General features: G+C 38.4%; 1 protein-coding gene across 6 annotated transcripts in view; it reads left to right on the top strand.

Annotated features, from left to right (window-relative positions):
- Positions 1 to 18,598, top strand: part of LOC139941087 (dynactin subunit 1-like) — a 344,631-nt gene that overhangs the window by 6,887 nt on the left and 319,146 nt on the right. For 3 of the 6 annotated variants that reach the window (XR_011786532.1, XM_071937510.1, XM_071937511.1), the window contains exons 4-12: positions 1,531 to 1,635; positions 3,045 to 3,116; positions 7,198 to 7,263; positions 12,256 to 12,375; positions 13,141 to 13,263; positions 14,573 to 14,644; positions 15,677 to 15,784; positions 17,040 to 17,136; positions 17,918 to 17,996. Coding sequence is in view for 5 of the 6 variants with exons in the window: in XM_071937510.1 (XP_071793611.1) it covers positions 1,531 to 1,635; positions 3,045 to 3,116; positions 7,198 to 7,263; positions 12,256 to 12,375; positions 13,141 to 13,263; positions 14,573 to 14,644; positions 15,677 to 15,784; positions 17,040 to 17,136; positions 17,918 to 17,996 (842 nt within the window). In the remaining variant the exon portion in view is untranslated. The remainder of the gene's footprint in view (positions 1 to 1,530; positions 1,636 to 3,044; positions 3,117 to 7,197; positions 7,264 to 12,255; positions 12,376 to 13,140; positions 13,264 to 14,572; positions 14,645 to 15,676; positions 15,785 to 17,039; positions 17,137 to 17,917; positions 17,997 to 18,598) is intronic. The other 3 variants (XM_071937512.1, XM_071937513.1, XM_071937514.1) reach the window with 3 other exon arrangements.

An 18,598-nucleotide genomic window follows, 5' to 3' on the forward strand; every position in this document is an offset into this window, starting at 1 on the left:
AGGCAATGCTAAGAGATAGGACTAGTCCTAAGTGTGGACCAGTAACTCATCCTAACTTAGGACTGGTCCTGTCTCTTAGCATTGCCTAGGACTAGTCCTAAGTTAGGACTACCTTTGTGAAATCCACCCCAGAGCACTTTACATGAGACAAGGACGAAAAAGAAAAACAAATAAACTATGATGGGTTGGGGAACAGAAATGAGGCTTCAGGGGGCTTTTGAATAGGCCTACAGGCAACGAGATCGCCTCTCTCAGACCAGGGGGGAACCTCATTCCATAGACGTGGGGCAGCCATGGCGAATGAGCTATCCCACCCTTCCTTCTAGTTCAAAGAACAGAGAGCCGGGTCTGATCAGTTGATGAGCGGAGTCGTTGCCTGTATGCATTCAGCAGTATTAGAGTTGTGGGAATGTACAAGTTCAACCAGGAGATTGGGTGTGAAGGATTTTGTAGACATGAGTGACAATATTGAAGGTTTTATGTTCTTTAACTTATACTTCTACTGAAGATTAAAGATTTAAAATATTTATTGTCATGCAAGCCTGGAATTTCATCTTTGAAAATGTTGAAAGGGCAAGGCCATTTTCATTTTGCAAAGGGCACTTCCATTGGGGAAATCTTAAGCTCAATTGGAAACTTTGAAGGGCACCAAGGCCAAGACCAAGGGGCAACGGAGGGCATGGCCCCAGTGGCCTGCAAGTAATTCCATTCCTTGGGCCGATTTCACAAAGATCTTAGATTGATCGTAACTGCAAATCAATCGAAGTTGCTTAGTAAAACGTGATGTTACAATACAAATCACTATGGTGAGACTGAAAATTTGTCTTGCGATGAATTTTATTGCTTTGTGATGTCGGCCCCTGATCATGTTAAGAAACATGAGATTTGTCTTCCCTGTGTATTTGGATAATCCTTATACAAGTTAAGGCATAACAACAGTAGACATGAGAGCAACTGTAATTACTTACTGGGAACTCCACGGTAGTGAAATTGATAACGATTCACTAAAAGCTAAAGTACACATTATTTCGAAGTGAAATGATTCTAAAATTGCTCTATACAATAAAAAAGTGTTGTATATTTTTAACGAAGTACAATGAATTGCCATTAATTTTAGGACTACCAATCATATATATACCTTCCCTTTAAAGCCATTGGACCCTTTTGGTAAACAGTATTGTCCAATTCCCACACTTCATGTATCACAACTTATATATAAAATAACAAAGCTGTGAAAATTTAGGCTCAATCGGTCGTCGGAGTCGGGAGAAAATAACGGGAAAACCTACCCTTGTATCCGTGCGTTTCGTCATAAATTAATCTGTAATTCTCGCTATGGAGAATCGATATTGTTTTACTGTTTACTCAAAAAGTAAAGCATCTCATGGACTAATATTTCAAGAGAAGTCTTTCACCACTACCTTCTGTAAACCCTGTAAATTATTTGTAAATCTGTGAACTTTTTTTTTTCTGTACTGAAAGTGTATAATGGCTTTACGACTGTAATATTTTGTTATTTTTGGATGACAGATTACTGTGGAAGATTCTCCCCCGGGAAGTGGAGTGGTGTCCCCAGGGACCACCTCTCCCGTCCCAACTTCAATCCCTCGAGCAAGTGCACCAAAAACAGAGAAGGTAAGATCAAGATTATCCTTGTTTACAACTAATTACATGTAACTAACATCCGTTTCATACAGACGCTCCAGACTCGCGCCGAAGCGATTTCTCAATTAAATGTATGAGAAGTTCATTGTCTGAAACAGTAAGGAGCGACTGGACATCGAAAGATCGACTGTTGCGGTCGTTCGGAATGACTCTGGAGCGTCTTGGTTTCAGACGGCGATCTTGTCATGAGATAAACCTAATGTAAATGTTATGTTAAGTTCGCAAGTCTGAAACCAAAATTTATTTGGGTCGACCAAGAGTCGCTCCTAATCTATTTATTTTGGCGCCTAATCATTAGCAGAGAGCACTGATTCGCAGTGAGAGTGTCAATCTAGACAATTCCTATGTGGATGTTGTAAAGGATTCTTGGTCCTAATTTCTCAGATGTTAAGATGGAAGACTACAGGCCTTGTTGCACGAGGCAACTTTTACAGGCAACTTGGAGGCAACCAGTAGTAGTGACTTAGCGTTCACTCGCTAATACTGTTCCTGTGAACAGTTTATTGATTACTAGTATATGCTACAGGACCACTTAGGTAGCACATGAGTCGATCTTTCAAACAATGTCTCACAATCACCAATACAAATATTTGAACATTGAAATGTGAATGGCTATTTTCTCGGAGCTTGCCTGGAAATAGTTGCCTGTAAAATGCCTCAAGTGACATGGCCCTTAGGTTGAGTCCAAAATCTGCAGATTTACAGTCGTCCCTCTTCAGTTTAGAAGTAACACTTGTTGACTGATTGTGTTAATTCAATGCAGTAAAAAAGGTCAATCCCCATCCACCATCAGCCTTGCTGAGATATGGTGGCCACTATAGGAGTGAAATGTGCGGTTTGGGTGTATACAGACAGATTTACCCAAACCTAACAGTGTTATAGTATTGGGTGCGTTCGATTAGCGTTGCTAAGTCAGGTGAGCCTTCTCGTGGTGACGTCATGCACCTCGAGCCAGCCCCAAGTGACCCATTCCACAAGCAGGACACTTGGGGCTGACCCGGGTGAGACCCTGGAATGACATAAAAGCTATTCGAACGTATCAAGGCAGATCGGGTCGACCCGGGGAAGCTAATAGAAAGCACCCTTTTTGTCCATCGTATCTCAAAATGGCTTATTACCGATATTTTTGTGTCTAGTTTCTGCAATGGACTTATTCGATTGACACACAGTAGGGGAATGAAATCTGCAGCAAAAAAACAACCTAATTTGATATTTAGACCTTTGCTGAAGTTTTAGGTTTGGTATCTTATATAAAGAGAAAGCCTTTTTACTCTGTGATACTTAGTCTGTGATCCAGTGTAGTGGGGTTTTATCCATACTTTTTGAAAGGCTAGCAGTTGTTCTGTGATTAACCCTTAAAAACAAACCATTACGTACAGTCACCGCTTGTGAAGAAACAACCCCCAAGTCCGTCGCAAAAGTCTGGCGAACAGAAAACACCTTTGGAAAAAGTGAGTTGGTAATCATTACAATTTTTTTCAACCAGGTTTTTGTACTCCTGAAAGAAAAACAGGTTCATGTCATAACTGCATTGCAAGTTCATGCTTAGTGGCTGCTTATGTGTAGTACAACATAGAATATGGGTATCTCTAACACAAAGTATCTCAATGCCTGCTGTTTTACTCTTGAATTAATTTTATTTATTTAAGAAAACATTCAAGGGAAAACGGACAGAAACATGTCGAGATGTTCTAAGGCTAATGGCTAAAATAAAAAGCACAATTAACTTGCCTGTGTCTTTGAAGGAAGTCCAAAGTCTTCAATAACCAAGTCCTCAAACCTCACAGCCTGAAAAATATGCTAAGAAATAAAAAGTCACATTCCGTTATTAAGGCGATCCCTTGTATCATTAGCTTTGGGTGGGATCCCTGGCTTTGGGGCAGTAACAGAATGAATGGCTTCTGACTGGCACAGTCGGACAAAGATATTTGACAAAATAAGGAGACTGCAAGAGCAATAGCCAATAATCCGTATTGGTTGCAGATTCAAATCTCCTTGAGCCTTCAATTGTTTTTAAAGAATTCCATAAATCATTCGTCATAAAAGAGAAAAAAGTAGTGTCCCAACTTGTGATATATATTTTCTGGTTTTGCATGGAGTTGGCCAACGCCCTTTAATTTTAATCTGTGGGAGCAGTCCTGACACTTTACAGAGGCAACAACGGTGATGCCCCTGGCACCCTGCCCCCTGGCACCCTGCCCCCCTGGCACCAGCCTTGGTGCCCTTGAAATACTCCGGTAAAAATTTGCACTTTCCTCGTAGCTTGCCCTTTGCCAAGGAGAAAATGCCTTGGTGCCCTTGCCCTTTCAAAATCGAAGCATACAGGCCTGTTAGTTCCACGTCTAGTATATGAGGACTCCAGGGTCTGAGAGCCACTTTCATGAATTTTCAATTTCATCCAAATTCATCCCTGAGCGTGGCACCGTGGTGGACTTGGTTATTAAAGCACACTTTGTGTTAGTGATATCCTTTGGTAATCCCCCATTATTATATTTAATCACTGCTTTTTTTCAATCAAAGTGAAAAGTATTTAGTTGCTTTTATTAACGGTTTATTAATCATTACCAGGGTTTGTTATGATGCATGTTAGCTGTTCCAGGTTGAGTTGTTTTATTCCAATCTATGATTGAAATTTGAGAGAAATGCAGAAAAAGTGGTTCAATTTATTAACTCACTCTTATTTTTTTGATACATTCCATGTGCAAAGCAAACATGTTTAATTTGGTCTGAAATAAGCACCTCAAAATACATCTTTGTGCATCTTAAAATTTCTGTGCAAATTTCTTTTCTTTTTTTAATAAAAAGAGCGGCATTCTTTTTCATTTTTTGGGGGGGACAAATGTCTGCCCTGTAACTCTTAAAAATGCAACAAATTTTAATTTTGCTGTTGTTTTTTATGAATCCTTGTCCCACCGAGCGTTTTTTTTTTTTTACCAGCTCCACACAGGAATAACTTGAGTGAGGAGTTGGTTATTACTGATTGCATTTAGAGTGAACAGAACATAGATGTAAAAGCTGGTTGCAAGTTTGGGATAAGCCTGGGTGACTAGTGTCAAAGTCGCGACTATTGATTGCTTAGTGGAGTTGTGTCTACCGTTTTTCAACTACTCAACTAATCGCGCCACCATGACTACTACAAAAATAGTTGCATCTTCCTACTTGGTGAACCACTTGTGTCGCTCACGTCTTTTCACCACAACATGCTTTACTTACGAAACACAATCAGACCTCAGTGACACAATCCTTCATTTACAATACTTCAATCCTTTCAGCTTGAATTTTACCATGTTGTGCCTTTGGCAATACAAAATTAGTCCCGACTAGCGTCAAAGTTGCAACGAGGCACGACTAGTCGATTAGTGAATTTCATGAGTCGCCCAGGTTTATTATGAGGCCATGGGTATAGGGGGTCATAGGTATAGGGGGTCATGGGTTACGTAGTATGGGGGTCATGGGTATGGGGTCATGGTTGGTAGAGTAGTGGAAGCTAGATGCTGGTGACTGGTTGCAGAAGTAGACCTTACACTGGTGTCTTTAGAATGAATAACTTAGGAATTCGCACAAATTGGTTTGTAGTTTATCAATAAATAAACAAACTAGTGGCTTGTTGCATGACATCTGAAATTTAATTTAAAAGTGAATTGTTTGTTTGTGTTACTACCACTTTCACAATTGTTTACAAAGAGTTTGGGTTAATAGTATATTTGTCAATTTTTGTCAGTGACAAACTTCTAAAAGTCACTTCATATCACATGATAAATGAAGATCATTTCCATAAAGTATTTTGTTCTTCATAATGCCGCCACATAATCTACAGCCATGTCTATACTGTCGGCTATGGCTGTTGCTAAGGCTGTTGCTAAGGAAGTTGCTAAGGAAGTTGCTAAGGTTGTCCATACTTCAATGCATGTCAACATGTCAATCGAGCCACAGCCACTAATTTAGACATGGCTTTTCGAACTCAGGCTAGAATCCTAAAGCATGGCTTAGAGTCTGGCATAGGCTCTGTTCATTTGTTTATAAAACCCCATAAGGAAACAATATGCTTTCTAAATAACTAACTGATACCAAGCCCAAGCAGTGGTGTCCAAAACAAGTCAAGTTTTGTTTTTGTCTCATTTTTTTTTTCAATATAAAATCCTGCTTTTCAATCCATGCTACACACACTTGTAAGTGTGTTAACACCTCCAATAGACCAATCCATTTAGCTCCGCCCCATTGCGTATTGACCAATCACAACGCAACGAAGGTCCGACAAATAAGGTCCGACATGCGTGCGCGTATCTTGGCGCGCGGCAGAATTGTGCGGAAAGGCATTGGAGAGCCCCACGTGTTCTTGCTCACACGTGCGTTGTGGGCGGAGCTTACTGGATCGGTCTATTGGGGACCTCCTATTGTTCATCTTTTGTTTATACTCCCATTGGTTTTGTACACGTTTTCCATTCGTGGACCTTTTCCAAACCGGGGACCCTATTGTCCCTTTTGTTATAGGGCGCTGGTTTGAATCGTATACTATAAGTTATCACACAAGCGCGAGTGGAATACAGAAAAATATAGCACCTCGGACTTCGGCCTCGTTGGCTATGGAACGCAGACGCGCTATATTTTCTGTATTTCCACGTGTGATAACGTATTTATCTTCAAGCAAACTTGGCGCGTGACATAGGACATACAAGACCAAGGTAGTGATATTAGACGTGCAATATAGGTTTTTATCACAACTCCATTCTGCAAATCTGATTGGAGGATTAGTGCGTACTTGAAGATAAATGTACTTTTACACACTTCTACACACTCACATGCTACACACACAGTGTATAAATTAATGCTTTAAAAGAATTATATTTACTGTTTTATTACTGCTTTTTCTTAGTATTTGTTTATTACTATATTATTTGTTTTTTTACTATTTTATTTGAACTCTGATCACATATCATGCACATTTCTGTAAAGATACTGTTTTTAAAGGCTCAGTACTTCATGACTCTGTGCCTTGTTGGAGCATATACACCTACATGTACATGTACATCATACCTAATAACAACTTCAATGCTTAGAATCCATGTCATCATTTCAATTTTTATAAATGAGAAGCTTAGCACACAAACATGTTAAGCACAAATTACTTAAGAAGCTGAAATAGGTATGAAGCTGTGGGATATACATGTAATCTTAGCACACAAATATGTTAAGCACAGAGCCAGTTTCAAGCTATGGGAAATCCTTCGTGCCTGGTTCATAATTCCTGCGAATGTGATACGAATTTTGCCGCCACAAATTCGCAACAAATAATTCCATTTAGTTGACTTGTACTCAACTCCTAAGAAACGTGCGCTCAAAATTCGCTTCACATTCGCATTTGCAGGAAGTATGAATCTTGGTTTGTTTATTTGTTTTTTGTTTTTCTTTATTGTCCTCATCAAGGTACCCACATTCTCTACCCACAAACCTTGCATGTTTATAAACCCCATGGTGTGATTTCATCCCTTTGTGTGTGTGTGTTTTCCCCCCCATACTTAACTTCTCTTACAGAGTTTGCCTGTACGTCGTTTACTCAAATTCAACCCTGCACGAAGACCCTCTGATGGTTTGTCTAGAGTGAGTTAAAGCATGAGTAGCATGCAGGAACTAATCAGATGCTGACACTAAGAAGAAAATAGACATTGAGGGACACTAGGAGCAAGTTCAAGTGTGCACCATGGTTAACTAAAGTTTGACCCCAAAAAAGTTTAACTCAAACCTAGGCTGGTCGACCATTGGTTGACTACTGTGGTCAACCATTTGGAACCAACCTCATGACCATGGTTTCTTCACTGGTCCCAGAAGCCTTTTCCATGCTAACAAGTGTAAAGCGCAAAAGGGAACCTGTGACGCAAAAACACAGAAGTGTTGGTTACGGTGGTACCAATGGTTGACTAAAGGCTTCCTACTGAGTCGTTTGAGTGAGTACGTCACTGCGCATGTATATTGCTGGTCATTAGTCAACTAAAATGTGCGCACTCGAACTTGCTCTTGATGGCAGCAGACTTAATGAGTCAATCCGTTTAGTTTGCAGAATGATGCCTAGTATAAAGTTGACGGTAACAAATTACCCGAGTCCAATGTCATGGCGATGCTTACAGTGGGAAATTTGCACTTTCGGTCTACAGAGTTTGAAATTGAAGAAAAAGTTCACACGACCGCTGAGCTTGTAACTGTAATTATTACTCAACTAAACTGTTTTAGACGAGAAACAAAATGCGAAAAAAATATCTTAACAGTTAAACATTTACATGTAAACTGATTTTAAAAGCAAAGAATTGTCTTAAGGTTTTAAAAGCACTATTGTACTTCAATAGTCGACAGAATTGAAAGGAGTTTATCAAATTAAAATTTGAACACCATTTGTTTCAGTTAATACAGTTACATCTTGAGGTATTATAAAATTGTATAGTTGAAAAACACTAGACTGCCATATATAACTTTACTGGCCTGACGCTTAAATAACTGGTCTCGACCTGCACTCCAGTGTAAATTTCAATCCCTGGCTTCCATATAGAAGTATAAACTTTACATGGTACCAAGTAAGCACGTATTTCTTTGGTAAGCAGCTACATGACATTTGACCCTGGTGTGTCTGGCGCCACCTAACATCCCAAAGTGTCTCATTAATCTGCATAGAATTGTCCACATTTTCTTTAGAGTCAATTGTGCAAAATGTTTTACCTTAAAAAAAGAAACTGGGGGTCGTGTCTTAATTCCAAACAAAATGGAGAGCGGTTCTTGATGCTGGAATTTTAATTGGATCTTGAGAAGTGAGAACCAATGACAACTGATTAATTACAACAAAATAAAGATGTCAATAAAGATCCGAATGTTCTTCTTTTGGAAAATGTGGTCAAATTTATCACAAACTTCTGTTCTAACTGACAATGGAATTTTGTTGTTTTTTGTTGATATTTTTTTGAATAATAATAACCCTTGCATAATTACTTCAATTGGGAAACCGGAGACATTTATGAAACCCTTCTCTGGTCTGGATTCGTCTTTAAGGATCAGGCTAGTTCTTATTGCACTGTAGATTTGTAAGAAATAAAAGAGGGGCTCCAAGGTCAAATCGAGTTTTGTGATGCACTCATTTTGATCTGGGAACCCTCTCTTTAAAGGAACACGTTGCCTTGGATTGGACGAGTTGGTCAAAACAAAAGCGTTTGTAACCGTTTTTTATAAAATGCATATGGTTGGAAAGATGTTTTAAAAGTAGAATACAATGATCCACACAAGTTTGCCTCGAAATTGTGTGGTTTTCCTTCTACTGTGCGAACTAACATGGTCGGCCATTTATGGGAGTCAAAATTTTGACCCCCATAAATGGCCGACGTGTTAGTCGACGAGGTAAAAGGAAAACCACGCAATTTCGAGGCATGTTTGTGTGGATCATTGTATTCTACTTTTACAACATCTTTCTACCCATATGTATTTTCTAAAAAAACGGTTACAAACGCTTTTCAAAGACCAACTCGACCGATCCAAGGCAACGTGTTCCTTTAAGATGGTTTTTATGGACAGGATGAGTACACTTGTGGACAAGTTGTGTATGTTTATCACGGTGATAGTCGATTGGCATAATGATTCAGGTCTTCGATCACTGCTCTTGCGAGGCTGCTGGCTGCCGACTACTCCCCTACAGCACGAGAGCAGTAGTCTCACGGGGCCAGCAGTTGGCGAGAACATCGCCAGTGTCGTGGAGAAAGCCGGAACTCTATCACCGCGACAGACACCTATTTGTCCGCACGGCTAAAGATTGAGTAGAATGCTGACTAGTTGTTAAAGATTTGATTCAAGACTGCAGAGACGAATGGACTCATCCCACCTTATGTTAATCTCTTAAAATAGAGACCCTTTTACATTTACCTTTGAACTTTGACCTTTTGAACTTGGTCCAGTATGCAGTATGGCAAAGGTTAGTCTTGGTGCAAGACGTTGTTGTTCATTATCAGTCAACTAATAATCCCCCACTCCACTCCACACCACATTACTATTGAAAAATAGCCAGCGATGCTGGGAAAACTAACAGATCACCAATACATCACACACAAAAGAGCGAGTTTGTGGCATCCAGAATCGCTCTCTTTATCTGTGGAAAAAAGTGGCGACATGTGTAGTGTTGAGTGTGTGTACATGTAAACATACATGTACGTAGGACCCACGCAACAAGAACTTCTTGCACCAAGACTAGGCAAAGGTTTATTCCATGTACCACTGCCTAATAATACATGCCACAACATTTCTGGTTCAGTGAATCAGAGACAACATTCCAGTCCAGTCTTTTGTTTCCTTTTTATAATTTGTTCAGCTTTGTTTCACATTCTTTTTACTAACCTGAATTAAACATGCTGTTGATTGGCCGACCAATGTAAAGAGCAAGATTTAAAACTTTGTGCACTTTGTTAATAGAAAAAAAACAGAATATTTTTCTTGTGAGAAGTCACAGTTGGTCTTAGGAGAATATGCTAGAGTTGGAATTGACCTGAGCTGAAGCAACAAGAAAAAAATATTTATAATAAAATAGACATTTGTTTTATATTGGAAGGTCATTCAACCTAAATGTATTAGTAAATTAAACCCCAAAATAAAATAATATGAAAACAGTTTCTTTTTGCACCATGCTAACTAAATAGTTATTTTTTTGTAAATATAATAATGCAAATCTTGATTTGTTAATATTTTAACAGCAACTTAAAGAGTGTTCCAAAAGATGTTTTATAGATTGTTATTGATTTAACTTTGGTTCGTTGTGTTAGAGTAATTGCTTTATGGTTATACTGATTGTTTAATATTGAAAAATACTAATATTTTGTAGTGTTTACAGAAATAGTTATTTTTGGTGCTGTGGTTTTTGAGAAATGAGGTGCTGTAGTTTTTGAGAAATGAGTAAAAATAAATCACAAAAATTATTTTAGCATATGTACAACGTATTTACGTGACTCTCCTGAAAAACATTGGAGAGTGATTTTCACTTCTTTTTTTTTCCAAAAAGTTAAAGACTAATTAAGCTTAAAATATTTCATTACATACATCTTCATTCACAGTGATTAAGGATTCATGTCATTGCCAAACAACTTGATCAACTAGTGGTATCAAAAACCCTTTAAAGCAATTGGACACTTCCTGATAGAACAAAAATTAAAAGTTCACAGATTTACAAATAACTGACAGGGTTTACAGAAGGTAATGGTGAAAGACTTCCCTTGAAATATTATTCCATGAAATGCTTTACGTTTTGAGAAAACATTAAAACAATTATTAATTCTCGATATCGAGAATATCAGATTTATTTTAAACACATGTCATGACACGGCGAAACGTCGCGGAAACAAGGGTGGGTTTTCCTGTTGACCGATGACCGATTGAGCCTAAATATTCACAGCTTTGTTATTTTATATAGAAGTTGTGATACACAAAGTGTTGGACTTTGGACAAAACTGTTTACAGATGTTGTGCGATTGCTTTAATAACATTAACATGGTTAAATGAAATAATTTGTTTTATGCATTATAAGTTTATATATTTATTTGCGGTAACACCATGTGTGTATCTACTTGCCAGGTAGAGTTGTTCTTAGGGAACTGTCTTGCTTTATTCTACTGCCGAGGAGTAGATAATCGGAGGTTCGGGAGACTTCTCAGTTCTGAAAAGAACTGTCCTGCTTTATAACTATTACCAGGGCGGATGGTATAGAAATTTGACTGGACTACTACTTTAGCTTATAGGATCGTAATAACTGTACTGCCGCGGAGTCAGTTCGGAATTGGTCTCAACGTTTCGACTAGCTTGCTCTAGTCATCTGCAGTAGAATAAAGCAAGACAGTTCCCTAAAAACAACTCTACCTGGCAAGTAGATACACACATGGTGTTACCGCAAATAAATATATATTGATACCCCACCATGCAATGCCTCAAATCCTATACATTATAAGTTTGTTTGATGCATTTGGAAGGAGCATTGTTGCATGCAGAACGAGGGTCATATTGCTATTTCTGTTTTTTCTGTTCACTTAATGCAGTATATTAAAGGGACACATTGCCTTGGATTGGCCGAGTTGGTCTATGAAAAGCGTTTTAAACCGTTTGTTATGACATCGCATGTGTATTTGTTTATCTCTTGTTCTGTGTATTGCTTTTCTACAGGGCCCTCAGGGAGAACAGTGGTTTACACTGATGGGGCTACCCTGTATAAATAATACCTTATAATAATAATAGTTTTCCTTCCTGAACTAACACAGCACGCCACTTTTTGTGGATTTTTGACTGCACAAAATAACTCACCCGATCCAAGGCAACATATCCCTTTAAACATTAAAACATGAATAATGTAAAACTATGTCATCTTTCTACTTCTGTTATACTCTTTCCTACCTTGTTAGCCATCACCGTGAGTTCCCGGTTTTTATAGCCTAGTGATTGGCAACTTCCCATACAAAAAAAAATACAAAAAAATATGTCAACCCTTTTTTTCACAGTTTAACATTGATACAGAGGGAGTGGTTTCTCAATTTCTACTCACCCTAATCCAGTATATTTCTCTTTGACTCTCTTTTACATTCTTAGCCTCGTGTGGAGAGTCCAGCTGTTGAACCAGCTGCTGCTCCTCCCTCACGTTTGCCTCACCCATCTGCTAAGCCGGCCAGTATTGATGACAAACTGAGTGAGTTACAAAGCTCTGAGCAGGTACGTTTGTAATAATAACAATAACAACCAGTTTTTTTATAGCGCTTTCACACCCGAAGGGCGTCTCAAAGCTCTTCCAACATTAAGAACCATCTCTGCCCTCACAGGTACCCATTTACCCCTGGGTGGAGAGAAGCAATTAAGTGTCTTGCTCAGGGACACAAGTGTCACTACTGGGATTCGATCCCACACTCTGCTGAATAGAATCACCAGAGCTTGAGTTCGGTGCTCTTATCCGCTCGACCACGACACCCCACATATCATTACCGGTACTAAGAACTGAAACAATTATCTCTAGTTGATTGTGAACACCGCCAAGATTCATTGTCCGATGGCTCGGTAACAGTACGAAGAAATAAACAACTATCTCTCTAGCTTCCTCTTACATTTGGTTGGGTTTTCCCTATAGACCGTATTGAATATGACGTCACCATTCAAATACCTGCCCTACAACATGGCGTCTGTGAGCGTGTATGTGTGTTTGTGCATGTGCCATAGAAATCAAACCGGGAACGCTGCATGCTGGGTGCTTCTTTGATGTGCGCGTTTAGACGCGCATACAGTCTGACCTACACGATGGCGACTTTGATGGCAACAAAGGGGTTATTCGATACGTTCGATAGGAGTTTTCCTTCCATGTCTAAAACTGAAATTTCTTCATTGTCTTTTTTACAAAAAGCTGGTGTGATGTGTCCATAAGAATGCTTTGTTGACTTTATTATCCAGATTCAGAAAGTTGTTTGAATAAATATTTCCTGTTTTCAGGTGTCGTCTTACAAGGCAGAAGTACAGGATCTTAAAGAGAAGCTTGAGACGCTGAGAATTAAACGAGCTGAAGATAAGATGCGTCTTAAAGATGCAGAGAAGGTTAAGATTCAACTAGCTCAGGTAACTTACATGTACAGTGCTTCTTTTCTAAACAGACTTATTTAGCCTCTGCTAGGTAGCCTCTGCTAGGGTCAAAAAGTCAAGTTATTAATTTAATTTTGCATTTGCAACAGCTAACTCTATTTTCTAATTCTGCATTTGTGAAAATGAGTTTATACCGGCATGATATTCTTCCTACGTAAAGGCACTGGACACCTTCGGTAATTGTCAAAGACCAGTATTCTCACTTGTTGTATCCCTACATATGCATAAAACAACAAATCTATGAAAATGTAGACTCAATTGATCATCGAAGTTGCAAGAAAATATCAAAAGAAAAATACCCTGGTTGCACAAGTTGTGGAACGCTACAGAATTAGTAAGAAAACAAAATCGTGAGATCACAGATTAACATCAAACTTACACTGTCTAATGATGATGATAGTAGAAAACATCAGTTGAAATATTTCTGCCTGAAATGTCATATTTGATGAGAAATAAATAATTTAGTTTGCATTTGGAGTTTGTCGCTCAGTGAGCGCTTTATTCGGTTTGTTTTGTTTGCATCAACGTCATGCAAAATGTGTAATCGTTACCCCGATGGCTGGTTGATCTCAAACTTCAACAGATTTGTCAGTTTATATGATAACATAAAGTGCTAACACTGCAGCAACTGCTTTGTTAGAAAAACCGATTCTTAAATGTTCCTTTAACTGTTAGCCCTTGTTCTAAATGAAATGTTTTTACTTTGTTCCATGGACCAAATATCATTCCCTTTTATAACATTTGTAGAAAACAGTTTGCCAAAGTAGCCAATAGTTGTTTGCAAAAACAACTTTAACACAAGAAGCTTGTGGAAATCAGATGTTTAAAAAACTAATAATTTGTTTACTGTTGAATTGTTTTAAAGGCAGTGGACACTATTGGTAATTACTCAAAATATAAATCATCATAAAACCTTTCTTGATTACGAGTAATGGGGAGAGGTGGATAATATAATACACTGTAAGAAACGGCGCCCTCTGAAGTGACGTAGTTTTCAAGAAAGAAGTAATTTTTCACGAATTTGATTGCGAGACCTCAAGTTTACAATTTGAGGTCTCGAAATTAAGCATCAGAAAGCACACAACTTCGTGTGACGAGGGTGTTTTTTCTTTCATTATTATCTCGCAAACTCGTCGACCGATTGAGCTCAAATTTTCACATGTTTGTTATTTTATGCATATGTTGAGATACACCAAGTGAGAAGACTGGTCTTTGACAATTACCAATAGTGTCCACTGTCTTTAATAAAGGTGTTTAGAAACTTGTTTGATTTTTTGTTTTGCAGTTGTCTGAATTCAAAGCCAGGATGATTGAAGCAAAAAATGATTTGGAGAGACAGCTGCAAGAGGCCAAGAAGGTTTGTCAATTTGGAGTTTATTTTCATTTTTTTTCATGCGCCGACTGGTCGTATTGTTATTTTATATTTTTCAATGCTCAACGATTTTAGACAATCCTTGCCCCATCTCGTCAGGGGACCGCCCCTCGTTCAATGTTGGCACTCATTGCACGGTCTCAGCTCCAACTTTGGTTAACAACATGGAGCGAGGGAACAGGAGAGGGTATGCTTACTTTCACATGGCCCAAGCTTTTTTGGCTTGGGCTGTAGATCACTCAATTGCATGTCTGTAAGCTTCGTTTTTGAAAGGGCAAGGGCACCAAGGCATTTTTATCCTTGGTAAAGGGCACCCTATGAGGTAAATTTCTACTGGAGCAATTCAAGGGCACCAATGCAATGACCAGGGGGGCATTGAGGCAATCGCCTTTGTTGGTTCCGTGAAGTACCAGGTCTGCAGTTGTAGAGCGCTGGCACGTTAATCCAGATGTCCATTTGTGATGCGATCAAGCGAAATGAATCTTTCGTCGACCCTTGTCATTTTTTGTTTTTTTAATCTATTTGAAAGAAGTACAATCTTATCTTGAAGGATATGAAAACCCCGTGCTGATACCACCTTTGGTTCAAAAGTAATGGAAGTCGAAACACCAAGAGATGTATAGAAATGTACACCCATGTCGACCTATTTTGGCCTTTTATTCAATAGTGCATTTACCAACAAACGACTCATTTAGCTAGGATTTGAACTGCCTCTAGCTACCGGGCAACCTCGGTAGTCTAGTTGGTAATACACTGCTCTAGAATTGCAAGGGTCGTGGGTTCGAATCCCACCTGAGTAACATGCCTGTGATATTTGTTCACAGGACTCGGGAAAGTACTGAGTATACAGTGCTAACACACATCGGTGTGTGGGTAAAAACCAAAATTAATATCATTTAGCTTGATCGCATCACATTTGTTTAAATCTTGCTCTAGTCAATTTTTCTATATTCAACACCAAATCATTTCATAAACCTGATTTTATTTGTTATGTTTTGTTGATATTTTACTTGATAGGAAGCTCGTGAATCAACAGAGGCGAGAGAACGTTATCAAGAAGAAATGTCTGAAGTTGCAGAAACCATTGAAATGGCAACACTGGACAAAGAAATGGCAGAGGAAAAGGTGAGAATAATTTTGTTAGAAGTTGTCTCTAGACTACAATGATTCTTAGAATAAGAGCTTTCAAATTAATATTCCGTTTGCTGTAAAACACCACGTGTATATCTACTTGCCGGGTAGAGTATGTTTGTTTGAGAACTTCTCTTGCTATTTTATCTACTGCGGTGGAGTAGATTTTAGGGAGACTTCTCAGTTCTAAAAAGAAATGTCCTGCTTTCAAATAGCCTTTGAGGTAAGTATTTCTCAACATATAGGAAGTCTGAGATGTCACATAAGAATTATTTCATGACTGATTTTTTGTTTGTCTTTACCTTTAATGCCTTTTCATTCTTTCTGAGAGGTGCCTGATTTAGGCATTGGACTTGTGAATTATTTGGGAACCAAAAATTGCCCTTGTTTTTCATCGTAACAAGATTCCGCCCAATATATCATTCTGCTCTTATGACACAGTATAAGCCTTAGATCTTCCGATTTGTCATTCTTTGTTGTTTCTCTCACTCACAATACCTGGGGGGATTGATCATTCTATAATGCTGGTCCTCTTCTTTGGAACAAACTTCCTTAAAGACACTGGACACTATTGGTCATTGTCAAAGACCAGTCTTCTCACTCGATTTATCTCAACATATGCATAAAATAACAAACTTGTGAAAATTTGAGCTCAATTGGTCGTCAAAGCTGTGAGATAATATGAAAGAAAAAACACCCTTGTCAAACGAAGTCGTCGAAGTTGTGAGATAACATGAAAGAAAAAACACCCTTGTCAAACGAAGTTGTGTGCTTTCAGATGCTTGATTTCGAGACCTCAAATTCTAAATCTGAGTCTGACGTCTCAAAATCAAATTTGTGGAAAATTACTTCTTTTTCAAAAACTACGTTACTTCAGAGGGAGCCATTTGTCACAATGTTTTATACTATCAGAGCCCCATTACTCGTTGCAAAGAAAGGTTTTATGCTAATATTTATTTTGAGTAATTACCAATAGTGTCCACTGCCTTTAAAACATTCGCAACATATCTTCTGTGTGTAGTTTTCTAAAACCTCTCAAAACATTGTTGTTCACTCAAGCTTATATAGCCCATAAAGTATCGTTCTATTTTCTCTCAAATACATGTATAATTATACTTTATTTTTTCATACATTTTTTTCACGGCTTACTGCGCCATGAGCATCTTTTGTGATGTAAACCTCCAGCACATTAGAAAATATTCATGTTATATTCAACACTATTTACTGTATGTTTGTTTTGATTCTTTAGTGTGACTCACTCCAAGTGGAAGTTGACACTCTGAAGGAGAGAGTTGAAGAATTGACCCTTGACCTTGAGCTGCTGAGGGGAGAAATTGAACAAGGAGGTCAGTAAACTAAATCTAAATGTAGACTATGATGTCATATGATGATCGCTGATTGGCTGCTGATATTTAAGGAATATGTTTTGCTTTGCTCCGATATTTTTTGCTTTACTTTGTAAATACATGTAGTTGTCGTTATTCTTTTATGAGAGTATGGAAATAAATGTATTCTTGAATTGAAAAAAAAACTTGAATTGAAAAGGAATGAAAAAATTCAGATTCTTATCGGGCCCAATTTCATAAATGTTTCTGCTAAGCAAAAAAGAACAGGATACCAGTCCTAGTTGCTACATGTGAAAATTATAACTTAGCTGGTAACTTTTTTTTCTGGTAAGCATATTTTTGTTGTGCTTAGCTAGTGTCTGTGCATAAGCAGCTCTATGATAAAAGGTCACCAGAACCAAAGATGCTGAATAAAAAAATATATAAACAAAACTCTTGTTGAAGTTAGGTAGGATTTGAAACTTTGCATGGTGGAAATACGATTAGAAAGGTTTGCGGTAACACCGTGTTATGACTATCTCTGAGTTGGGGTGGTTTTGAGAAGAACTGTTGGTTTCAACTCGACGTTTCGATCAGTATGCTCTGATGGTCTTCTGGAGAATGCTGGACTCTGATGCTGCATGCTGCTTTAGTACAAGTGATGCGGATTAGCTTGGTGATGCAGGGGGGCGGGAAATGGAGGCTTCTTGTTGAAGTTCCTTCGTTAAAATGAGTGTGTGAAATTTCAGTCATTCATATTGACTGTTGTTGTTGTTGTTTTTGTTGATTGTTGTTTTGATAGGTACCGATGGAGCTTCAACCAATTATCAGATCAAGCAGATGGAACAACAGAACGCCAGATTGAAAGAAGCTTTGGTCAAGTGAGTAACAACTCTATGCAGACTGTTAAAAAATTATACTTCCAACAAATTATACTATTGATATCTGAAACAAAAAGTCGCATCCCCTTAAGGTGATCCCCTGGCTGCCACTTCCCAGGTTGTATTGTAATTTGGGTGTGATCCCTGGCTACACGGCAGTTAATGTTTGTATGGCTTCTGATTGGCACCCCCGAACAAAGACATTGACAAAATAGGGCACTGCCAATATAGGGCTAGATAGCTCAGTTGGTAGAGCGCCGGCACGTTAATCCAGAGGTCGTTGGTTCGAATTCCACTCTAGTCAATTCTTTGTTCAACCCCAAAAATTATACTTCCATTACATACAATGTAATAAATTGAAGACACTGGACACTATTGGTAATTGTCAACGACCAGCATTCTCACTTGTTGTATCACAACATATGCATAGTATAAGGAACCTGTGAAATTTTTGACTCAATTGTTCGTCAGAGTTGCAAGAGAATAATGAAAGAAAAAACACACTTGATGCTCTACAAACTTAAACCTTCCCTTAAAGATGCTTAACACTGGACACCTTTTGTAAATATCAAAGACCAGTATTCTCACTTGCACAAGGCCAT

This window comes from Asterias amurensis, chromosome 8 (assembly GCF_032118995.1).
Source record: "Asterias amurensis chromosome 8, ASM3211899v1".
In the NCBI taxonomy this organism is placed as follows: domain Eukaryota; kingdom Metazoa; phylum Echinodermata; class Asteroidea; order Forcipulatida; family Asteriidae; genus Asterias; species Asterias amurensis.